A 26045-nucleotide genomic window follows, 5' to 3' on the forward strand; every position below is an offset into this window, starting at 1 on the left:
GAGTTAGACCTGAGTTTCCCGTTCGGATGAACGGAAGACGAAATATATCAGGATCGAACAACCCAGGTTCAAATATTACTAAAGTTAGACCTGAGTTTCCCGTTCAGGTGAACGGAAGATGAAATATATCATAATCGAACATCCCGGGTTCAAAAATTACTAGAGTTATACCTGAGTTTCCCGTTCGGATGAACTGAAGACGAAATATATCAGAATCGGACATATCCCAGGTTCAAAGATTACTAGAGTTAAACCTAAGTTTCCCGTTCGGATGAACGAAAGATTAAATATATCATAATCGAACATCCCTGGTTCAAAGATTGCTAGAGTTAGACCTGAGTTTCCGTTCGGATGAACTGAAGACGAAATATATCAGAATCGAACATCACAGGTTCAAAGATTATTAGAGTTAGACCTTAGTTTCTCGTTCGGATGAACTGGAGATGAAATATATCAGAGTCAAGCATCACATGTTCAAAGATTACTATAGTTAGACCTGAGTTTCCCATTGGATGAACTGGGGACGAAATATATCAGAATCAAACATCGCAGGTTCAAAGATTACTAGAGTTAGATATGAGTTCCCCGTTCGGATGAACTGGGGACGAAATATATCAGAATCGAACATCACAGGTTCAAAGATTACTAGACTTAGACCTAAGTTTCCCGTTAGGATGAACTGGAGACGATATATATCAGAATCGAACATCACAGATTCAAATATTACTAGAGTTAGACCTGAGTTTCCCGTTCGGATGAAATGGAGACGAGATATATCAGAATCGAACATCACGGGTTCAAAGATTACTAGAGTTAGACCTGAGTTTCCCGTTCAGATGAATTGGAGACGAAATATATCAGAATCGAGCATCACAGGTTCAAACACTACTAGAGTTAGACCTGAGTTACCCGTTCGGATGAACTGGGGACGAAATATAACATCACAAGTTCAAATATTACTAGACTTAGACCTAAGTTTCCCGTTCGGATGAACTGGAGACGAAATATATCAGAATCGAACATCACAGGTTCAAACACTACTAGAGTTAGACCTTAGTTTCCCGTTCGGATGACCTGGAGGCGAAATATATCATAATCGAACATCACAGGTTCAAAGATTGCTAGACTTAGACCTGAGTTTCCCGTTCGGATGAACTGGAGCAGAAATATATCAGTTTCGAACATCGTCGGTTCAAAGATTACTCGAGTTAGACATGAGTTTCTCATTCGGACGAACTGGATCAGAAATATATCAGAATCGAACATCACAGATTCAAAGATTACTAGAGTTAGACATGAGTTTCTCGTTCGGATGAACTGGAGCAGAAATATATCAAAATCGAACATCACAGGTTCAAAGATTACTAGAGTTAGACCTTAGTTTCTCGTTCGGATGAAGTGAATACGAAATATATCAGAATCGAACATCACAGGTTCAAAGATTACTAGAGTTAGACCTTAGTTTCTCGTTCGGATGAACTCGAGACGAAATATATTAGAATCAAACATCATAGGTTCAAAGATTACTAGAGTGAGACCCGAGTTTCCCGTTCGGATGAACTGGGGATGAAATATATCATAACCGAACATCACAGGTTCAAAGATTATTAGAGTTAGACCTGAGTTTCCCGTTTGGATGAACTGGGGACGAAATATATCAGAATCGAACATCACAGGTTCAAAGATTACTAGAGTTAGACATGAGTTTCTCGTTCGGATGAACTGGAGACGAAATATATCAGAACTGAACATCACAGTTTCAAAGATTACTAGAGTTGGACCCGAGTTTCCTGTTCGGAAGAAATGGAGACGAGATATATCAGAATCGAACATCACAGGTTCAAACACTACTAGAGTTAGACCTGAGTTTCCCGTTCGGATGAACTGGAGACGAGATATATCAGAATCGAACATCACAGGTTCAAAGATTACTAGAGTTAGACCTGAGTTTCTCGTTCGAATGAACTGGAGACGAAATATATCAGAATCGAACATCACAGGTTCAAAGATTACTAGAGTTAGACCTTAGTTTCTCGTTCAGATGAACTGGAGACGAAATATATTAGATTCGAACATCACAGGTTTAAAGATTGCTAGAGTTAGACCTGAGTTTCTCGTTCGGATGAACTGCAGACGAAATATATCAGATTCGAACATCACAGATTCAAAGATTGCTAGAGTTAGACCTGAGTTTCTCGTTCGGATAAACTGAAGACGAAATATATCAGATTTGTTAGTGCAATAAATATCATGGAGATAGTGAAAATGACCATAATACCTTTATCGGGAATAAGTGAAATAAATATTATAGATTGTGAAAATGAACATATTACCCTTACTAGATATAAGTGCAATAAATATCACGCAGACAGTGAAAATGACCATATTACCCTTACTAGGAATTAGTGCAATAAATATCATGGGGATATTGAATATGACCATACTACCCTTATCAGAAATAAGTGAAATAAATATTACAGATTCTGAAAATGACCATATTACTCTTACCAGAAATAAGTGCAATAAATATCACACAGATAGTGAAAATGACCATATTACCCTTACTAGGAATTAGTGCAATAAATATCATGGAGACAGTTAAAATGACCATACTACCCTTATCATATATAAGTAAAGCAAATATTACAGATTGTGAATATTACCATTACCAGAAATAAGTCAATAAATATAACAGAGACAGTGAAAATGACCAAACTACCCTTATCAAAAATAAGTAAAGTAAATATTATAGTCTGTGAAAATGACTATTTTACCCTTACCGGAAGTAAGTGTAATAAATATCATGGAGATTGTCAAAATTACCAAACTACCCTTATTGAAAATAAGTGCAATAAATATCACACATACGGTGAAAATGACTATACTACCCTTACTGGAAATTAGTGAAATAATATTATGGAAACTGTGAAAATGACCAGACTACCCTTAAGTAAAGTAAATATTACAGATTGTGAAAATGACTATTTTACCCTTACTGGAAATAAGTGCAATAAATATTATGGAGACTGTCAAAATGACCAGACTATCCTTATCGGAAATAAGTAAAGTGAATGTTATAGACAGTGAAAATGACCATACTACCCTTACTGGAAATAAGTGCAATGAATATTATGAAGACTGTGAAAATGACCAGACCATCCTTTTCGGATACGAGTAAGTAAATATTACAGTTTGTAAAAATAACCATTTTACCCCTTGCATGAAAGTTAAGCGAAACATCTATTGATTTGAAAAGTTTATAAAATGACCATTTTGCCCCTGGACCTTAATTCCACATAAGATAATTATTTTCTAAAATGACAATTTCGAACCCCGGTTAGTAAAATGGTGAAAGAGATTAGCATCGGGTAATATACAAGATAGAGCGAACTTGGCGTGATTCGAACACGCATCTTCTGACGTAGGGCCAGACGTGCTACCATTGCAACATAAGTTCCACATGTACACACAAATACCAAAAAATTTATAACAAAAAAAAGTTTAATGAAAGGTCGGGTATTATTTCAGCTAAAACCAAACTAAGAGATCCCTGCACCAAACAGACTAATTCTAAGTTGATGACCCACCGACGATGGTCTTACTAAAGTTAAAAGTTTTCACAAATAGGTGCAGACATAGTCTGTTAAGAATAGGTACTACTGCTCAGAGGTGCTAGACAGTACATTAATACACAAGTATGAAAAGGAAAACAATCACCATAGAATAAAATCTCATTTCCAAATCTCTAGACCACTGACATACGCGATTGCACATTTTATAGCCAATGCATGTATTGAAAATTACATGAAAATCAAAACTAGCTTGTACCAACTTCAATTTGTCTGTGTTAATCACTGAAATAGATTTCAACCAAGATCAGTACCTTGTCTGCAAGTGGATCGAATGTTGCATACAGTTCAAAATCCAACTAAGTGTAACTGCCAAAAGAACAAAAACTCCATTTAAATGCAAACAGCACTTTTTTTCGGTTCACATCCTCCATCGATATTCCAAAAAACACCCTAAAAGGAAAAGAAAAGATTTCATACCATAATTTTCATTTCTTCTAAAGTTGTGACTTTCTTATATGTCAATTTATATAAGGCCCTAAATCAGAGTGGACATCAGAAGCAGGTTACAGTATTAGCTTATGGAGCAAGACTGGACACTAAACTTGCACTTTTGAGTAAACCTCTGACAACAGAAATATGCACTTTTCTCCACAGAATCTTTTGTAGCAACTTGCAGCCTTGTCTTTAGAACAGAGACCGGGTATAACGCCACTGTAACCCCAGTAAAAAGCCCAGCTCCTACAACATAGAACTTTCTCTTGTCAAGCCTGCATAACCAAGAGACATTAACAGCATAAGAAACCCAATAAATCACCTGCCGATCACATGACCCATTTACATTCGCATTTCTTGGGATCACAAAATGCAATTAAGATCACTACAAACTACAACCAAAACAAGGCATTCTAAGAGCCATGGAACTGAAATTTCAGAAATAATTTACTAACACGAAAGAGGATATTGCAGAAATCATTGATACTTAAAATTTCGCAAAACCAGAATGCATCAGAGTTGCTCCAGATAGAATCATGGAAACTATGCACAAACCAGAACATAAGTTCAAGTATGACCCAATTTTACAGATAACTACATAAGTACTGAATTACACCATCTAACGCAACACTAACTTAGTGATTTTAGCTATTAAGTATTCACCTAAACCAGAATACTGGAAAAGTTCAAAGTTCATCAAGAAACAAATGCACAGGACATGAAGGATTAAGTCTCAACCAAGCATCAACACAGATAAGATGAAAATAATGTTTAAAAACCTGCAATTATAAAATCATTAGGATACAAGCTTTGAGTGTTTATAAAGTAAATTACTGTTTTATGAAGTAAATTACAGGACAAAGGAAAATAAGAAGAAAATGAAGGTGCAACAAAGTCATTGATATCAACTACAGGGAAACACATACTGATGGAGTGCTATCAGTCTAAAACTGCAAGAAGACTTGTTAAACTCAAGATAAGAGAAGCCAAACATGTAGTGAGTGACATCCGCAATAACCAAGTAAATCAATGGGAGGAAAGGAGCACAACTTCATATCAATGCAATGTGTTTTCTTGGTCTATTGAAGCCCAGGGATAAAATGACTAACATAAAAGTATAAGCATCTTACAAATTTTCACCTAAACCCAACTCTTAATGATAATCAATCCTACATGAGAAAGGAAAATCAACCAAATCTTATTTCTAAGGACCAATTTCTAAGCAAGTTTAGCGAGTTCACCCATTTACGAAATTCTAATTTAGCAAACAACATAACCAGAAAAGTACAAGTATTCTTGAAAAACAAAATGGCCAAAACACCTTCACCGGAGTTCAAACACCAACAACAACACCACATATCCATGTATAACTCCATCCCTGAAATCACCAGCAATAATAACTAACAGCTCAACCCCTTTAATTCTGGCTTCAATCACTTCATTTGACTTGAATCTTCACGGCAACAATATATATTCTAATTTCTCTTCTTCCATAACACAGCATCAGATCCCATTTCTGAAGCATACCCTAAATCAAGCACCTTCCTCATTCAACTAAAAACCCTTTAATTCTTCACTACCAAATACCAGAAACCCCAATCATAACTCTTTCATATATCCAGTTAATGCATATGTTGCACAACATCATCTAGGAATCTCTCCTACTACTCATAATCATTCTAACATTCATAATTATACCTTACATCATAATTGGTAACCTCCCTCTTATGCAGTTTTTGAAAATTAATATTGATGCTGCTTATAATTCTAGGTCTTTGTTAGATGGTGTTGGAATTATAATTCGGAACTCCGCAAGAGCATATGTTATGGGAAGGGGAGCATTAGGGAGAGCTAGCAATGTCCAACAAGAAGAAGACTGAGCTATGTTGGGACTATGCATCTGGAAGCAACAACTTGGCCTCATGTTATTTTTGAAACTGACAATCTTGGTATCTAATCTTACTTACAACCAAAATCTTCTCTTTGTCACAGGCATATCATGTCTTTACTGAGAAAATGTGTTAACATATGTAACATTAATACTGTGTGGTCTTATGCTTTTGTGTACATAACTTGTAATAAAGTTGCACATGTAATAACTAAGGCAGCTCGCAAACATAATCAATGTGGGAAATGGTGGTTTCATCCACTTGCTATGTTAATTTTTTACATAAACCATGATGTAAGAAATAATCCTATTTAATATGCAGTTGTTCTTCTGTTCAGAGAAAAAATAAAAATAAGGAGGAAATTATTCATTTATGTTTGCATAGTGCAAGCATATCACTAGAACACCGCTGCCACGGTGGGAGGACCGACCGAAAAAAGACGAAACACGCACCTGATTGCATAGCGCGCTATATATCTTTTTTTTGTCGTAATGTTATTTTTTATTCTGAGGCATCTACATCGTTTTAGTGGTTGCGTAACCAAATTAGTTGATGCATGAACCAAAATACGACTGAACTGTTATGCATCATTTGTGGTGGCTTTATAATTCGTTATGCATCTTTTCTTTTTTAGAATGATATTTTTAAGCATATACTACTTTCATTTCAGAAAAAGAGATACTTCACAATTTTATTTTTGCCTAAAAATAGGTCAAATTGAAAAAGTGAAAGTATCACGTTTCCTGAAACGAAATGAAAGTATCTCTTTTTTCAGAAACAGAATGTGAAAGTATCACTTTTTCTGAAACAAAAAATTATTCGATGCATGAACCAAAATATAGGTGCATAATGTGTTATGCATCTTTTGTGGTGGTTTGCAAAATTATCATTTTTTTGAGAATTTTTCATAAAGTGAAAGTATCATTTTTTTTGAAACGGAGTGAATGTATCGTTTTTGCAGTTAAAATGATTAATTAGATGGAATATAGTTGCAACGGAAAATTAGTTGATGCATAAACCAAAATAGGGGTATATAAAGTATTATGTATCCTTTGTAGTGGTTTACATAATGGATATATATATTCAATTTTTCTAGAATTGTGCCTAAAATGACAAACACCTCCGAATTTTTCATAAAAACTCTAAATTTGATATTGTTACTTGTACTCGTTGAGTAAATTTTTTTAAACCTTTCCAACGAGATAAAATTTGTAAAATTCCAAGACACAGGTTTTTAGATATGATATATTAAAAAGTTTGGTTGCTAATTATACCCTTAAAGAAGTATGATACATAAGGAGTTATAGTAATTGGACTAAAAAAGAGGGATATTTTGGTATCATCAAGTGCACACTACTAAAATCTTTTTATCAAATTGTAAATTTATATGAGGTTTCATTTAAAAAAAATGGTCATAAAAGAGACTCCCTCTTTTACGGCCCGGATTGGTCGGCCCAATTGTTGTGCACAATTAGCAGGGACCTGGACAAAATATCTAATCTCTAACTATTGACAGAGCCAATCATCAAGTGGTTTTGTGGTAGGCATGCTCCCTCCCACTGCAGAGGTAGGGGTTCGAACTCTATAATTACTGAAATTCACTCCAATTTAAGGAGTTTGGATGTAGTCTACGGACCACTAGTCTAGAACCAAAAAAAAAAAACTATTGACACCAAGTTAGATATTTGAATTTATGTGATTAAAAATACCATTAGGTTTGCCGAATACGTTGTTTAAGTGGTTGGTGCTAGATTCTAAGAACCTTTTGGGTTGGTGACTTCGTGTCACGGTCTTACGCAGTCTTGCATACACGCACAGTTAGAGTTGGAGAGTTGAGGCAGCCAACACCTGGTCGGTGTTTAAGAGAAGATATTAATATCATCTAAATGGGGGCTAATATAGAAAGTTAGGTTCCTTCGTGCGGTGTTTATTCTGAACAACTAATACGTTGAATATGTTAATCGTTCATCCATATCAACACCTCCCAACCAACTAGGAATAACCAAACTGGTCAGGGACACAATCTCATACACGCACAGCACACTTAAAGATTAGTAGTTCAAAAGCATAAACATAAGCATTTCACTAACCGGTGTAGCAGAATTTGCAGTTAATTGAGAGTAGAACATTGCATTTTTTTCTTTCTTTTTCTTTTCCTTGTAATTTAACAATAACTATACAATACCTTTAGACATCAAATACCGGCGGCAGCATTTTCCTTGATAGAACCTTCCTCTATTTCTTGTCTTATAGGAGGAAGTAATGTTGGGTGCAATCAAAAACAAGGAAAAATCAAATAAGCAAAAATTATTGATACTTAGCTCCTTTATAATGGAAGTGATCGATTTGATGAAACGGACAAGCTCTCCGTATCTCCGCAACAACAACAAGGCAAAACTTTGGAAAAACAGAGTGAGTCACGTGTTCAACACGTTGCCCTTAAAACATTAGCACCCGGCTACACTCAAGAGTGATGCTATATCCCTCACATGACGGATATCTCCAGGATAAAACACCCTACTACACCTACTACTAGCATATGTAGTAGATGCTCAACTTGAGCTTAAAACATTAGCACCCGGCTACACTCAATATAAAATGTTTTTTTTTCCTTAGGGGTCTCTCTAAATATAGAGCAACCCCTTTCCCATAGATTTTACAAAAGTAGTGAATTTGTTTATATAATTGACAAATACAACTTAAGAAGAAAAACTCTCCGATGTGGGACTAAAAGGTTTATATAGTTTCTTAAAACTATTAAAAATTGGAAACTCCACAATGTGGGACTAATAAATTTCATTCACAAAAGAAAACAATAAATTATAATTTTTATTAAAACTTTAAAAAATTATTTTTTAGTAATCATTTTCCAACAATCCCCCACATGAATGAAAACTCAACAAAACATGAAAACACAGATAGATCTTGGTAAATCAACATCCCAATCTCACGATCCAAACGGACTGATCGTGCAAGTGTTGAAATCATACTAGTCATTTCTACGTCCTCTCCCTCACACAAAAGTGTGTGGACCTCAGGGTCATACTATGGATTGCACAAATCATAATAGTATTGAGAGCTTTCATCTTTAGTTCTCACACGGTGAGACTATAGGTATCTTTCACCAAAGTGAAAAAGCATGAACTAGTGAACCCTTAGTGACTTTTAGGTCCTAAGTTCCAGTAATACCAAAACCATCAAAACGAAAATCACATAAAAAGCGCAGGAAATACCATTTTAGGCAGAGGTGTCCATGAGGTCTTGAACCTTTGCTTAGTGAGATATTACCGGAATTAATTGCTAGAGACAGTGAACTATGTCTTGAACTGCTAGCATTTGATGTAATTCGCGATAACAACCACGGGTGATATCTCCAAGGTTGCTGCCAAGCTCGTGCCGTTTTGTCCAATTTGGCCCTGGACATATCCTGTTTCTCAAAATGCTCTAGAGAATCAAAGCTCATATTCTCGTAGGAAGCGGCCCACTTCCTCATTCAGATAGGTGAGTTTTAATAAAGAGTGTTACTGCTACACCCCACTTCAATCTTAGATTGAAACTATAGAACTCATTAAGACTTCTTAAAAGTCATCCTTCACATGCAGTCACACTATCACGTCTACACCATAGGGAAGTGACAAAGAATAAAATTCTCTGATAGTGTTTACCTTTACCCACCACAAACTAGTTGTCTCATCGAAACCTTGATCTTGGGATCTCTATTTCCACAAACTAGTTGTCTCCTTCATGGAAAGTTTAATTTATGAGCTTAAGCCCCTTCCCCTCGATGCATTTCTAACTATCTCTTGGGATAAACCTTTCGTCAAAGGTTGCGCGATATTCTCCTTGTACTTTATCCAATCAATGGAAATAACGCCGGTTGAGATTGGTTATTTTCAGCTTTAGCTATTATAGCTTGGTGATAGAGACATTTTTGTGTCTAATTTGTCTTCAATGTCCGTATTGTTGGAACTCTATTTTTGTACTAATATTGTGTTTTTATGTATTTTTAGGAAATAAACATTTTTGGAAAATTCGGCTCGAAAAGTTGATTTTGGCACCCGGAGGACAAGTGTTATTCGGACTCTCGCTTTTGCATAAGGGGTAACCTAATTACTAAGGGGCACCCCCAGGTCACCCCCAATGCAGTTGTTATTCTCACCCCTATTATGGATAGGGGGCTACCAGTTTCTTCCCCATTTGAACCGAGATTTGGTGGGAAAAATAGTTCTTCACCTGCGTAATTGTTGAAGCAAATTTTGGACGTGATATAAGGAGATTCAAGGGCTAGTTTTCATTGGGTTGGACCTGCTATAGCCTAACAGGGATGGTATGGGTGTTCGAATCAAGTTATTTGGGCTGGATAATCGTGGGATGCAAAACAGGGAAGATATTCTCAAAACAGGGAAGATATTCTATTCTCGGAATTTTTGGATGGAATATACGTGCATGGGTCGACTGTATTGGTTGGAAACAAATTCTACAGCTCAGAGAAGACGCATGAAAGAGATAAACCAGGAAACAAATCCCGTAACAAGTCAGAAGAATAAAAAAAATATATCGGGAATATTTTCATTCACTGCCGAGTAATGGGAAGATTTTTTTGGATTAATGAGAAGTTATTCTTGGTCCAAAGGTGTATAAGTATAACTCTTGGGTTAGCATAGAGGGGTGTCGAGAGTTGGAGGTCGAGAGGATAGCTCAGGAGCAAGAAGTCACGAGTTGATCAAACTCTGTTTCTGCTGCTGATGAAGAACACCAAGAACACGAAGAACAGACTAGCGTAGACAGTCGATAATCAACAGTGTCTAAGACGCACACTGGAGGGTCGCAGTGCAGTCTCAACATCAGCAGCACCTGTCTCTTATCGTTCTTTTTGTGACGCCTTCTGTGGGTCGTACATTCACTGTTTTACTCATTTTTATCATTTTAATCAACTTTTGAGCAACAAACATGTATTTTGAGCAAGTGATTAATATGAGAAGCTAAATCCCAAACACTGGGACGACGGATGGAGCCCTATTTCACGCATGTGGTAATTTTAGTAATTCTTTTTATGACTTTTGCACTTGTTTTTAATTGATTTATGGTTCGAATTAATTAGTTATCATTTTATTTGATGGGCCATGCTTGCTTAAATGTTTGATGTTCCATGCTTACGATTTATAACTAATATTTTGAGAATCTATATTGGCATAGAATAAGAGTCCATATTTTTAATATTTGAGCTATAATTGCATGGAATTATTATTTGAATCACATGAACGGAATTTGGTGAAATTCTTAATCCCAGTACCTCTCACCATTGTTAATATTTTTTTTTGTATATAATTTTATTAAACCTTTAAATTTAATCTTCACAAGTCCGAGAGTTTGAACTTCATTACTACAACCCCATCAAGAAATTAAATCACTTGGCTAACACAATGTATAGATATAGCTGGCACTGGCCTATGCCAGAGAGGAATGTCTTCTAAAAAGCATCTTAGGCACTCGGCCCCCTCTCGTGCTTTATCTAACTCAATACTCTCAGATTCCATAATGAATTGAGCAATATATGTTTGTTTGTAAATCTTCCAAAAACAAACCCTCATGCTAGAGTGAAACAAATCCACTCGTAGACTTAGACTCCTCTGAGTCAACTATCCAGTTTACATCACAAAGTCCCTCAAGGACAGCAAGATACCTTTCATAAATCAAATAAAAGGTAATAAAGTATTTTAGGTACCATAATACTCTACTCAGTGCATCTGAATGCTATTGCTCTGGACTACAATTATATCTACTTAACTTACTCACAATATAGGCAATGTCTAGACTCTTACAGTTCATTAAATTCATCAGACATCCTATAACTCTTGAGTATTCAAGTTAAGATACTCAATTACCTTTTTTTTCTTGAGTCTGTAAGAATAATCGTACGGAGTACAAGCAGGCTTACAATCACGCTGATTGTATCTCTTAAGAATAAATTCAACATAATGAGAATGACTAAGACTACATATGTTAGATTATTTTCTAATCCTCATCCCTAAGATTACATCAACATGGCTTAAGTATTTCAAGTAAACGTTCTCATTCAGCGCCTGTTTTGTGTGGAATTAATCACATCTATATTTGTATCAAGTATAAGCATATCATCAACATACAAGCATACAATCACACATGCATCCTTAACAAGTTACTCGTAAATATACTTATCAGATTCATTAACTTAAATCCACTACACATTATCACATGATCAAATTTTCCATGTCACTGTGTACGTGCTTATTTTATAAACCATACAAATTTTTTTTCAACTTACAAACTTTGTCATCATAACCTTTCACTACAAAGTCCTCAGGTTGGTCTATGTAAATTTCTTTATCTAATTCACAATTTTAGAAAAGATGTCTTAACATCCATCTGATGTATCTCTAATTTGTTTATGAAAAAAATAACAATTAGCATCTCAACGGAAGTAAATCTCGTCACATGTGAATAAAAATCAAGGAAATATACACCTTCTTTTAGTTTATAGCCTTTAGCTACCAACTTAGCCTAATATTTTTCCACAGTTACATATACCTAATATTTCCTCTTAAAGACTCATTTACATCTCATGGTCTTACTCTCTGGAGGTAAACTAGAAACCTCCCAAGTCAGGTTCCGATGGAATGAGTCCATTTCACTAAATGAAGCTTCTTACCAGATTAGGGTTTCGGTAGATATCAAGGCTTCTTTACAAGTCCGGGGCTTGGACTAAGCTAGGCATGTTATGAAGTCGGCTTCATAAGAAGTCTCAAGTCTAATTGTTTTACTTCTCTTAGACTCAAACTTAACTTCATCTTCCTTTAAGATAAGTTCTGACTATTTGAAAATAAATCTAGGGGATCAACAACACATCTCTAATGAGGTACAGGTTTAAGAATAAACATGTTCAAAGAACTCAACATCCCTAGATTATGTAATAGTATTCACAACAAAGTCAGAAAAATCACACCAAAGTATGAAAAATCAGAACACACAACCAAAAATCTATATGTAGAAGTATACTCATCATACCCTATATGAAGACACAATCAACATTTTTGGTTTCTATCTAGTTCTTTTAGGAAGAGGAAGGACAATCTTAGTCAAACACCCCCCACAATTTGACCTATTCATAAGAAGGTCATCTACCTTTCCATAAATCATATGGATTTTCATCTGATCCTTAAGGGTACTATATTCAAGATATACTAGTTAAGAGGACTGCCTCTCCCCACAAGCCCACAGGTAATCCTGAACTAATCAACATGGCAATTATCATCTTCTTAAGGATACAATTGTTATGTTCAAGGCTTCTAATTGGTTTTGAACTTCAAGTTTAAATATCTTAAGGCTTCTAAGGCACCATCCTTATCCCCAAGAAAGTATACAAGATAGTACCTCGTACAATCATCCATGAAGTCATTAACCATCTTTTACCATAGTGGTTTTGGGTTGAACTCATGTCAACTAGGCCTAACTGAATTAATTCTAAGGGCTTAGAATTACTTTGAACATTTGTGCTAAATTTTTTTATAGCATATTCATTTTAATTTTGTGTTCAAGATCCAAACTAAATTTGGGTACGTAACCTATGCTAGGAAGTTTATGCATTGACTTATAATTTTACGGTTCCAAGTCTACCATGCAAAACATAAAGACACACAAAAGAAAGCATAAGAATCAACTATGTTCACTTCATCAGATTTTCCTTTAAACTTATATAAACCCTAAGTCCTATAACTGTTGCCTAAAAAATCAATGCCCTTAGTTATAACAAGTTTTCCACATTTAATTAAGATCTTCAATCTTTTACCATCTTCAAGAGAACAAGATACAAGATTCTTTCATATGCTCAGAACATGAAAACTTCATTCAGTGTGAGAATATTACAGATATGAGCTTATGCTCGACCTTTCCCTTTTATGCAACCTCTGTCGCAGATGAGTTACTCATATAGAGTTTCTCGACATCCCTTATCCTCTGATAAGAGGTGAACAGGTCTCTGTTTCAACAAACATACTTAGTGGCTCCAGAGTCCACCCACCAGTCTCTCACACTGGTTATTTAAAAATAACTTCCGACGTCATGTCAATGAACTCGTTCTGATTTGTTTCAACTAAATTAACATTAACTTTCTACTTATTAAGGTTTTATATTGTCTACACTTTACTGCAGTATGGCCAGGAATTTTACAAACATAACAATCGCCCTTAATTAAAGTAATGCCGGATTCAGTTTTACGAAACATACCTTTTTTATGAAGACTACGCTTAGAGTTGTGTTTGATGTTCTCGCCTTTGTCAGCTTTGGAAGACTTGTGTTCATCCACATGCGCCTGGTAGCCATGTTCCTTTTCAATTTCATGTCACAAACTTCGTTTATACTCTGACCACGGACACGGTAATTTCCTAATCACCTAATACACCACATCTCACAAACCTTAGTTCAGATAAAATATGAGTTTTGAAGATAATATCTATATTTATAAACTTCGTTTGAACCACCATATCAAAAAACTCATGGTTACCCCATAAAAACTACTTTAGTTAACAAAAAAATTCTGCCCATCAAAATTTTTCAGGAACGTTTCTCTGTTTTGTAAAATACCAAAAAAAATACTTTTACAACTCCAAAAATTCTGAAATTTTACGTGGATAACTATCAGGATGTCTACTACGTTGTGTCAAAAGGGTTCATCGAAATTCCTTCTAGGTTAAGAGATAAAATCGAAACTCTACAGCTGACCAAAAATTCGTTTTTGTTTTTCACTCCACAATTAACATCCATGATTCACAAACCAACCAACCATTTTCGATTATTACAAATTTTAATGTCTTAAGATTGTTTGGTGCAATCAAAAACAAGGAAAAATCAAATAAGCAAAAATTATTGATACTTAGCTCCTTTATAATGGATGTGATCGATTTGATGAAAAGGACAAGTTCCCCATATCTCCGCAACAACAACAAGGCAAAACTTTGGAAAAACAGAGTGAGTCACGTGTTCAACACGTTGCCCTTAAAACATTAGCGCCCGGCTACACTCAAAAGTGATGCTATAGCCCTCACAGGATGGATATCTCCAGGATAAAACACCCTACTACACCTACTACTAGCATATGTAGTAGATGCTCAACTTGAGCTTGGCAACTCCGAAAAAACCATAAATGAAAATCTCGAACACTTGAGAAAACAATATAAAATGTTTTTTCCCTTAGGGGTCCCTCTAAATATAGAGCAACCCCTTTCCCATAGATTTTACAAAAGTAGTGAATTTGTTTTTATAATTGACAAATATAACTTAAGAAGAAAAACTTTCCGATGTGGGACTAAAAGGTTTATATAGTTTCTTAAAACTATTAAAAATTGGAAACTCCGAAAAAATGAGACTAATAAATTTCATTCACAAAAGAAAATAATAAATTATAATTTTTATTAATCGTTTTCCAACAAGTAACACAAAAGATTGGTTGCTAAAGCAAATGTGTGTGGTCGGTTTCTTTATCTGTCAATCTTTATAAGCTAACTAAAAGGGTTTAAAGTTAAAACCTTCTAACAAAGTTGTCAACAAGAAAAGACCTTTAATAAAATGGAGGTAATTAAGCTTCAAATTCAAAAATTGTACTGGGAATTAATCATGCCCAAGGAAAAGAGTCGTATACATTTACAATAGCTGCTATGCCAAATTGCCACCGGAATCCTAACCAAAATATCCTAAACGCGTTTCCTTCTTCTTCCCTCTTTCTGTCTGTTTTTTTAATTTTCTAACAAACCGATCAAAGCAAAACAACTCATAGTCGTCAGCCACCATAAGAAGACACCTCAATTGCAAAAATATAAAGGACCCACATTACGTACCTGCTCCACTGGCTATGAAATTGCCACATAGGCGGTACCCTGCTGTAATTTTGCCAGTGGCAGCAAGTAAAGATATTAAACAGAAAAATGATGTCATGGAAGATATTTAAGTTAAACCATTGTATCGCGTGTTGTTACCTGAGCACTGAGTTTGCTCTTATTTGTGATGATTTCATTGGTGTAAGAGCTAGCAGACCTGACTAATTGAACTATCATGTCTCTTTCAAACTTCCACTCTTTTTACTGTCTTACTTGCACCCAAAGTTATGAATTTCTCTGATGGTCCAAGTTTACACACAAAATCACATTAGACAACCCTACTTTATAACCATCTGTAACCCAGATGGTCCTCCAGCACGTACGGTCAAATCGAGTAGATAGTAATTTTTCCTTTCCACACCTCATAATTTTGGTCAAAACGATTACTGCTCGCTCAGACTCAGTACTGCAGTGTAGTGACTGAATAGCCTATCAGCAAAAATGTTAAAAGCATAACTTAGCAATGCTGCTTATGGGGTACCATTTTGTTTGGAGGTGTACCAAATTGCACGTAAAACAAAACATGTTTCCATAAGAGATTGGTATACTCCAGTAAAATGGTACCCAATTAGCAGCCATGTAACTTAGGCCTTACGGTAATAATACAGGTGATACTTGGTCCACCTAGAAATGGATTGAGCACACTTTCTTATACTGGTAACCCTTTGTTGCACCCTACCCAATGTTTGTTTAAAAGGAAAATCAGGTCTTCTCTAATTTCAAATTGATAAATTTAAGTATTGAACCCTATGTGTACTCGTAAACCAAGTCATCATCTCTCTATCATGTACACATACAATCAACTTTTCTAGCTAACTTGGGTTGGTGTTTTCCTTTTAGTAGTAGGGGTCCATTATCCTTTTCTCTCTTCTTTAGTTTCGCTTTTATATGCATGCATTAGTAGGCATCTCAGGAAATAAAGAGTCTTAACCAAGCAGTGCAGTAATACATATACATAGCTGTGGCTTTGACGGCCATGGTCTGTGACAGGAAACGAATCCATTGTATGTGCCAGGAAATTTCCTTCTTAATTTTTTTTGTGTTTTAAATAAATAAATCACCTCTTTCTCTCTCTCTCTCTCTCTCTCTCTCTCTCTCATCGTCTTTGCTTATATATATATATATATATATATATATATATATATATATATATATATTCATCCAAAGTTAACTCATCCTTTCTCATCAAAGGCTCCTAGCACATTATCTCCATTAAACTTTTCTCTTGCATGCACCCTTTCTTTCCTTACAAACTTCTTCACTACAAAAAAAACTTCTCTCAAAAACACAAAATGGGTGTTAGTGGAACAATGGAATACTTGTCTGATTTAATGGGTAGTACTAATAAACACAAGAAAAGGAAGCAAATGCAAACTGTTGAACTCAAGATTAAAATGGACTGTGATGGTTGTGAACTTAAAGTCAAGAATGCTCTTTCTTCCATGAGTGGTATGTTCTCTAGATCTTTCTTTCTACATGCCCTTTTTGCTCTTGTTTTGAAATGGGTTTTGAGTTAAAACTTATAAATGTGATTTTCTTGTTGTTTGCAGGAGTGAAATCTGTGGAAATCAACAGGAAGCAACACAAAGTGACAGTAACAGGATATGTTGAAGCAAGCAAGGTTGTGAAAAAAGCTAAATCAACAGGGAAGAAAGTTGAGATTTGGCCATATGTTCCTTACAATCTTGTGCTTCATCCTTATACTGCTCAAGCTTATGACAAAAAAGCTCCACCTGGTTACGTTAGAAATGTTGAGATTACTTCTACTGTTACCACTAACATGGCGAGGCATGAAGATAACCAGTATACTACCATGTTCAGCGATGATAATCCAAATGCTTGTTCTATCATGTAGATCAGTATGGAAGGAACATTACTTAATGGGTTCTTTATCTTTTGTCTGATTACTGATGTATCTAAATGAGCAGGGTTTTGGGAATTATAATGCTGTTAGAATTTGTTTCTCTTTTTTGGGTATTATCATGTTGATGGAATTGGAGGTTTAGACATTAAAACCCTGAAGAAATTTTGTAGTTTTTGATTTCTGAATGAATCTTTTACATTATCTGTTACTTTATCTAGCCCCATCAAACAGTAAAAAAAACAAAGCCCAAACCTACAAACCATCTGGATTTTGTACTTCTCTTTCTCTCTATCTGCATCTTAGGTGTTGAAGAATCATATAATGATGTTTTAAGAGTAATTTGGTGGTTTTGTTTTTGTCTTAGGAGTTTGTGATATGGAAATTTGAATTAGAGTTGGTTTGGTTGGTACGAGACAGCTAATGTGTTTAGGTGTTTTCATACTTTAATTTATTGTGTGATGTTTATGTTGCTTTGCTTCCTTTTATGTCGTCTGGTATGACACACCATAAACTTTAACTTTACAAGAAATATCACTCATCCTCGTTTTTCCATTAGCCCCTACAATACATGGCGGTATTTGCATGTTTTTAGGCATCCTTGAAAAGACCCTACAGGCTATCTGATGCATTTAGTAGCTTAGGTTTGTAGACTGATATTGACACAGAAGCGTCAAGTGGAAGCACCACTCTGAGAGATTATTGTTCAATTGAAAAAAAAAGGTAGTTGGATGTAACAGAAGCAAGGAAAGTTAAAAGTAAAAATTGATAATAATAATAATATAGTCTCTAGGTGAAGCAAATTTTTGAAGTAAGTTTTTTAGCAGTAGTCTGGAAGCAAATCACAAGAATCCATAGTTATGAAAAATATGAACTGAACAAGGCCTCCCTACAGGTTCCCAGCATGTGCCAAGCCATTGTCATTGCAATCAGACTATCATTTTTTCAGATCAATATTTAGTGTCATCTCTAGCGCATGTTTGGATGATCCAGTAAGAGTGGACTGCTTCAGATGCTTAGTTTTCCATCAGTTCTATAACTGGGGGCTATGCTATTCTAACGGAAATGCTATTCTAATAAGAGAATAACGATTTGATGGAGGTACACAGTGGCCCCTCCTACATGTGTGACGATACTGAACCCAAAGAGACGTGTCTTTTTCTTAGCTGCCTAATACTCTGTGTGCTCAGTCTATGTAGTAGACTGTGGTTTCAGGTCATGGTCAAGTCTTCTGAATCATATCATAAAATTTCAGAAGCATCATAAGATACACCCTAATATAGTAGAGCAAGAGGTGACCCCCCTCTTTCGGATTTGTATGCAACTTTTCAAAACCTTACCGCAGTTGTGTGTCTACCGTACTCCTACTAATTAGTATTCATAAAATTCATAAGATACACATTAATATAGCAGAGCAAGAGGTGACCCTCTCTTGGAACACAGAACCTTAGGTACAGTTGTATTACTAAATACTGAGTTGATAAGCACCATTTCACTCCATAGATGGTCGAATTTCATCACTTGTACATCGACATCGATGATAATTAAGGTGTTCTTGATTGGGTGATAAAAACATACCCATAGAATTTTACTTCACACAAATGCAAGCTAAATTGAAGAGATATTTAGGGGGATAACTAAGCCCCATCTGGTTGGAGAAAGGGGTTAGCAATCTCATCTGTCCCATCAGTTGGTGATACAAGCATAACTGCAGTCCCTCGGCAGACCTACATCAGATTATACAAACTGATTCATAAGGATTAAGATAAAAGTAACCCAGACATGCTCAGGATATGAAATCAGTTACAGTATTCACCCACTTTTAATCAGTAGAATACTAAGATGTGGGTACGAAAAAGAAAAAAGAACCGGCTAATAACAGTGAGAAACAAAATGAGAAATTGTGTAAAGAAAAAGGAGCATACTATCAGACCAAGGCTCCTCGTCTGATCTGTGGTCTTCAATGGATCATCAGAATCTACAATAAAAAAACAACGAAATCACAATCAGTTCACATTGGTTTTGAGCTTTCATTAGAGTACCTAGTTTTCACCACCAAAAGTAAACAATTGTACTGAACACATTAAGCAGGAAATTTATCGTCGGGGATATACGTGTGAGACTGTGTGCAGACAAACAATGAAAGGGAAGAAGGAACACCAAAAATGCTACGTAATGGCACAGGTACTAGTGGCAGGGTCCAACACAGTAAACAAACACGGGGACACAAGAGCTAAAGTTAGGTTAAAGTTGAGTACATTCTTCTAAGGGAAGTAACAAAAGAAACCAAGTTTCTCACTGTCTTTCTTGTTCGATAAATTCAAAACCAAAATTCAACAGCTCACAGAGCTGTTGCCATGTCTACTGTGTCCGCCAAGAGTATGTTCCAGTGGATGGGCCATATATTGGATATTTGAAATTCAGTACATAAAGATGTAATTAATAGATCACGAAATGGCTTAGGTAGATAACTCGATGAGTGAAAACCATCAATAACAAAGACAACTTCCTCACATTCAAATGGGAGTGAAAGACACCATATCTTACCACAGTTAGAGCGAAAAGTATAAGTGCGAGGCTGTGAGAAAAACATAACAAAAGATGGGAAAGAAGATATAAAAAAGATCACTACCCATTGGCAGCGTTTTTACGAGTCTTGAGTGTCTGAATCTTACCTCTTAGGAATTCAACGGCTTCGTCCAGGACAAGGTTCAGTAACTGATCGTATCCTTTCAAAGTTCCAGTGACTACAGGAAAAAACAACCAAGTTAACAGGCAGGTAAAATGATACTTTATTGACATTGTAACAGGTCATGTGTATCATGAACCTCCATAGTACATCATGACTAGAAACCCCAAGCTAATAATAACCACTAACTCGGTAGAATGATAAATACACAACAGCACAAGAATGGGGTTCCCATTTAAACACTCAGGCACTGTTGGAAGTTTGAATTCCTTGTACAACCAGCATTCCAGCATTATTTTAAAAAATATACTAAGCAAGTTTTTGAGCAATCAGTTTCATGTCTCTTCCTCATAAACTAAGCAGAAAAGTACAGCATAGATACTTTTAAACCTTGATGCAGGAAAAACATAAGGAGAACTACATTAGAAAAATTTGTGGTCGAATTTTCTCTAACAAAGGGAGGTTGATGCAGGGAGATCTACGTAAGTCTTGTAATGCATTTTGGGCATTCAAGGGAATTGCAGAACTATCTAGAATTTCTTGGTTAGGGAGGTTATTAGGTAAGTACAATTATTTTGTCTGGCACTCTGGAGGGAGTTGTGTATACAAGCTCTATGTGGTAGAGATTATTCAGTTTTTGATTCTTAATACGAATGACTTTCAAGTGTAAAATGGGTTTCTACCCTAAAGCTCATATTCATCAAAGTTCTCATTGAATCTACCATAATGATCTCGTTAACCCTTTTTACTAATTAAGCAAGTCAAACAGTGCACCCTATTTTGAAAAAAAACAAGAGAAGAGCCATAACATGGTGCAAGCAATATAATCTAACATGCCACCAGTTATGTTTACTTTAATCCTTAATTTTTTTAAACTTTAAAAGTGACAACCTTCCCAAAACACACAGAACAAGTTGCACCGACCGGAATGAGTTTATGTGATAAGAAAAAATGTAGAATACAACAATGTCTCACCTTGTCTTCCCCCTGTAAGTTTCACTTGAACACCCTTATCAACAAACTTGGCAAGATCTAATACAGTTTCTTTCCTTCCTGACTGAAACAAATAACATCACAAAAAAAAGAAAAAGAAAAAAAATAAGAAGACACAAACTCAATAACACCTAAAAAACAACCCTAAAACCCCAATCAATGGATTGTTAATTTAGAATAACATTACCATAGTTTGAGTATCTCTTTGCAGCTAGTATTCCAATTTCACCTAAATATCAGTACCTACAAGAAAAGATCAAACCTATCAAAAGTCAATTTAAGCTCAAGAAACCCTAGAAAAACCCTAAGCCAGGTATGTCCTTGCACAAACTAAAGTGATTTTAACACAATAATAAGAAAAAGTCTCCAATGGTTCACTGTCTAACATACTTACTTTCCAGTTTCTTCAACGGAGACCACACAGTGATACAAGTTTGTTCGCCTTCTAACTCGATTTGGTTTTCCCACTTCTTTTCTGCACAGAGGGACTGATGAGAGACGGAAGAAAGATCTTTATAAGAGAGAATGTTATATCGGCTGAACGATTTATCGGGGAATGTATCGTTTCGACTTTTTATTTATTAAACGTTTTTCTCTGTCACGACTCACGTGGGTCCGATAACTCTCTTTTATCTTTTCAGTATCCCGCTTAAAATAGAGAGGGAGGGAAACTTGAAACACAAATCTTCCTCGCTACATTTAATTACTACTTTTACTTCTCTCTCTGCAGAATTCACTCTCTCCTCTTCAGTTTCGCGCGAATCTGAGGATATTAGGGTTTCCAAAGGTGAGATTTAATCGTTTTACAGTCTTTTAATTTATCTTTTTATCTTACGAGATTTTTCATTTTTATTTGGGTTTATAACCTCTTTAGCGATCTGAGATTCCTCATTGTTATGGATTTATATTTGGTTTTGATTTGAATATATGAATAGATCAGAGAAGATAGAACCTAGGATTTCTCGATTAGTGAAATCAGTACTTATTTCGATCGAGTTTTAGGTAGAATTTAGGATATTGAGTAAAAAAATTATTAGGGTTTTTAATTAAAAATGAAGAGAATATGTTAACTTTGTGTATGGCGAAATTGATTTGTTTTACAGTTTTATCAGATCGATTGCATATTTTCATTCTTAGTTTTGATTGACTATGAATGTTCTCGTGATTGTTTGATTTGTCTCCTTTGTAGTGCACCAATTTAACTGTAAACTGGTATTGTTGGATTATGCTAGTAGATCAAACATTTTGCTGTAAAAAAAAAATCAAAATCTTTCTTTCTAATCATCTGACAATTGAAGTTTGAGCTGTAAAGAAACGCGATACTAGTTGTTGTTGGAAAAGCGTCATCATTAGAATTGACAAATATTTCAAATTGAACAGTTGAAAATAAAGTCCATACCCATTTTAGGATAATGCTAGAATCCCGGATGTTGATTTTGCAACTCATTTTTTGTGTTCACTAGATATTGTGATGCCGGAGATGTTGATATGTTTTATTTGTTTATTATTATTTTCAGTTGTTATATTCACTCTGCAAATGGAATATAACTTGGAGATATCTCCAAATGTAATTGGTGACGATGATGGAAAGTCTTACTCTCAGCTCAGCACTGTTTTAGTAGCTACAATTCAAGAAGTGAAAGACCGAGTGTCTCAGATTGAATTTATTTTCTGTAGTCAGCTCTTCCCAGGTTACAAAGCTAGAACTAAAAGCCTTCACAAAAGATATATTGAAGCCAAGAAAGCTGCTGAAGAGAAGGAAAGTTGCCTAAGAGGAGAAATAGATGAGCTTCGTCTTGAGCAGAAACACTATCTTGAAGAAAGAGAGCGCTTGATTGCTTCTTTTGAGGAAGAGAAGGAAAAATTAATAAAGCAAAAAATGAAAGCTAAAGAGGATGAATGGAGAAGTGAAGAATATAGTCTTAGACACCACATAGATGTGTTTGAGCTTGAAAAGCAAAAGATAATTGAAGAAAAAAGGAACCTAGTTGCTTCTCTTGAACAGGAAAAGACATTTAAGGTGTAATAGCCAGTTACTGGATGACCTCCAAAACGAAAAAAAACTGCTTTTGGCCAAAGTAGAAAGTCTAGAGAAGAAGGAAGACGTTGCTGAGCTCCAACGTCAGGTGAAGCGGATGAATGAGGATCTGGCTGAGGAAAAGAGGTTGCATGAAAAATTACGACAACAGATTGAATTGAAAGATTATGAGATGATTCTCGAGAAGAAAAGGAACAGAAATATAGTCGACTCCTTTAAACGTTTGAAATCACAGCACAACTTTCTCCGTAGTAAGTGTGGTCTTAGCACAGATAATATGATCCCTTGCAATTCGGTGGAAGACAACAGCAATTCATCAAGAAATTATCAGAATCCAAGGATCCCAACTGGTAAGCTATTTAATCTTCTTTATATTTCTTTCATGTTTTTCTTCAGATAAGGTCATCACCATTAGAATCATAAATATTAGAAACACTTGCTGCATAAACTGTTTATTTTGTGCTCTATAGCCATTTTTCTAAGATGACTGCAGCACCCTAGAACTTGTAAAATCTGTGTTAATATTGTATCAAATTTATAGGTCCTGAAGGTAGAAATCCAGAAACATCTAGAGTTGCGCTAAAGACAAATAAACAAAAGGATGAGATCAGTTTGCCAGAAAAACTGGACAATAACAAAATGCAATTCTCAAGCTATGATACAACCACCAAAGTCCCTTCTACTTCCAGCTCATCTCAGCCTTTTAACTGCCCTGCTAATATGAAGTCTGAGCCACTCTCTGGCATACAGAAGCAACCACTACCTAATTGGAGAGCTACTCGCTCACGTCAAGAACCAGGAGGAGCAGATCCACATGATGATTTTCTCGACACTCCCTTGGAGAACATACATGATAATATTACCAGGGGTCTTCAAAGAGAAGAAACCCATGATTTCCCGGTTCTTCCTCCGAAGGACATGGATTTGGACAATTCAGATGATGAAACACAAGATCTGAATGGAGAGCCTGCTCCACAAAAGCAGAAAATCTCAATCATGAAGCCACCTAATGACAGAGGTTTTAAATATGCAGAACCCGTAAGGAAGAAGGCTGATAGAGAGAATTTGAAAGGAATTGAGTGCAAGCAATGCAAGAAATTCTATGATGCTGTTCTTCCTGGTGGAGACAAGAACAACAATAATTTGCGTTGCGAGCATCATGATGGTGTTTCTAGACATCGATATAGGTTTATTCCTCCCTCAACTCCTGAAGGATTCTGGAATATAGGTTTTGATTCTGAAATGTAATTTTTCTTCAATTTGAATTGTCATTAAGTTTTTTATTTGCGTTAGGTCCATAAATAACCAAGTAGTGTGATTTGAGACGTGGCCCTAGGTAAAATCTTTTCAGTTGGCTTGTTTTCTGAAGCTTAATAACAAAAGTTAAGGTTCTTCTATGAATCTTTAGCAAAAATGTTGTCAGAATTCTTAAGTGCAAAGTATGCTTTCATAATAATAATTAGCTTGTTAAAAGCTTATCTTTTATATAGCTTGGAGTGAACTAATGGTATTGGATTTTAATGAAATTGCTCGTTTATTGGTTTCTTTGGTTATGCGACGGGTTGTTTCTGAATAAAAATGTGAGTCAGAAGCGGCTAATGCTGTACAAATGTTTATATATTTTCGAAACTTGACAGCTTTGTGCAACTGAGGTCACTTGCCTCTTTAGATGTAAACAGCAGGCGTTCTTGCAGGTTGGAAGTTTTCAGTACCTATCACAACATCTCTGTAGCCATGATGCTTCAAGCTTGGAAGGGTCCTTATTGAGGTAAAAAATCTATAGTTTGTATTTGCAAGCCACACTTAATAGGATTCTAATAATTTTAATTCGGATCTCATGTGGTCAGCCTGCTATTTTAGGATTTGCCACAAAGAGCAGAGAACAAGTTTATTTGGTACATCTTTCCTTCGTCATTTTTCTGTTGATATTGGCCTGGTCTTTGTTGCTCTTGTCTGACAGTCTTTGAAAAGATGACTTCACTAATGAGTTGCTCCCTGAGCATTTTGCTTCCTGCTTAGCCAGCCTTAGATCATCATCTCCATGAAGTCTCAGATTTATGTGTTTCTTTTTTTGTGCCCCTGCACGTTTATTGTGGCACTTATTTATACATTCGGGTCCATCCATCTTCACTTTCCACTTTGAAAAATTGATAGAAATGATTTATGGTATTCCATTGTAATGGTTTTGAATAATCTTTTGTTTGTTCTGTTCTTTCTCTGAAGAGGTTATCACAAATCATGTCATTTGCTGTTGAATAGATGAGTCGCTTGTAAAATGCCGCGGAATCCATTTATCAAGGAGAGAATAAAACCCTCTCAACTTCTTCGACCCCTTCTTTACACACCCATGAAAATCTCCTGTTAAACCGCATCTCCTGTCCTCTTCCCTTCCCCTCTAAAAACCATCTCTCTCACTCCTTTCTCCCCTCTCTCTCTCTAACATTTCCCTTAATTTAGCTTTTCTTGTCGATCTTGAGTTCCTCTTGAAAAATATTTTCGATTTGTTTTTGAAGTTTTTTCCTTTTTTTTTTTATCGTTAATTTGCTTTATCTCTCTCATTCCCTTAATATAGCTCTTCTTTTTCCAACTTGGGTTCATTCTGA

The 26045-nt window shown here is 35.6% G+C and overlaps 4 protein-coding genes across 5 annotated transcripts; 3 read left to right on the top strand and 1 right to left on the bottom strand.

Moving 5' to 3' along the window:
* The first annotated feature begins 17031 nt into the window (after positions 1-17031).
* LOC113353165 (heavy metal-associated isoprenylated plant protein 23-like) lies at positions 17032-17803 on the top strand. The gene is made up of 2 exons (XM_026596850.1): positions 17032-17310; positions 17412-17803. Exons 1-2 carry the CDS (start codon positions 17091-17093, stop codon positions 17714-17716), a joined length of 525 nt encoding a protein of 174 aa, XP_026452635.1. The 5' UTR covers positions 17032-17090; the 3' UTR covers positions 17717-17803.
* A 1267-nt stretch (positions 17804-19070) lies between these two features.
* Positions 19071-21900, bottom strand: LOC113353166 (sm-like protein LSM7). Of its 2 annotated transcripts, none has more exons than XM_026596852.1 (6): positions 21799-21900; positions 21592-21647; positions 21387-21468; positions 20398-20469; positions 19656-19700; positions 19071-19449 (listed from the first exon to the last, which is right to left on the bottom strand). In XM_026596852.1, exons 2-6 carry the CDS (start codon positions 21592-21594, stop codon positions 19409-19411), a joined length of 243 nt encoding a protein of 80 aa, XP_026452637.1. In that variant the 5' UTR covers positions 21595-21647; positions 21799-21900; the 3' UTR covers positions 19071-19408. The 2 variants fall into 2 exon arrangements, with proteins under 2 accessions (XP_026452637.1, XP_026452636.1); XM_026596851.1 differs by having other exon boundaries at positions 19648-19700.
* A 1039-nt stretch (positions 21901-22939) lies between these two features.
* LOC113353168 (protein gamma response 1-like) lies at positions 22940-23445 on the top strand. The gene has a single exon (XM_026596854.1). The coding sequence runs from the start codon at positions 22942-22944 to the stop codon at positions 23428-23430; it is 489 nt and encodes a 162-aa protein (XP_026452639.1). The 5' UTR covers positions 22940-22941; the 3' UTR covers positions 23431-23445.
* Positions 23446-23530: 85 nt separating this feature from the next.
* On the top strand, positions 23531-24690 carry LOC113353167 (protein gamma response 1-like). Its single transcript, XM_026596853.1, has 2 exons — positions 23531-23792; positions 23984-24690. The coding sequence occupies exons 1-2, from the start codon at positions 23540-23542 to the stop codon at positions 24688-24690; spliced, it is 960 nt and encodes a 319-aa protein (XP_026452638.1). The 5' UTR covers positions 23531-23539.
* Positions 24691-26045: the final 1355 nt, after the last annotated feature.

The sequence above is a fragment of the Papaver somniferum genome, chromosome 2 (assembly GCF_003573695.1).
Source record: "Papaver somniferum cultivar HN1 chromosome 2, ASM357369v1, whole genome shotgun sequence".
In the NCBI taxonomy this organism is placed as follows: domain Eukaryota; kingdom Viridiplantae; phylum Streptophyta; class Magnoliopsida; order Ranunculales; family Papaveraceae; genus Papaver; species Papaver somniferum.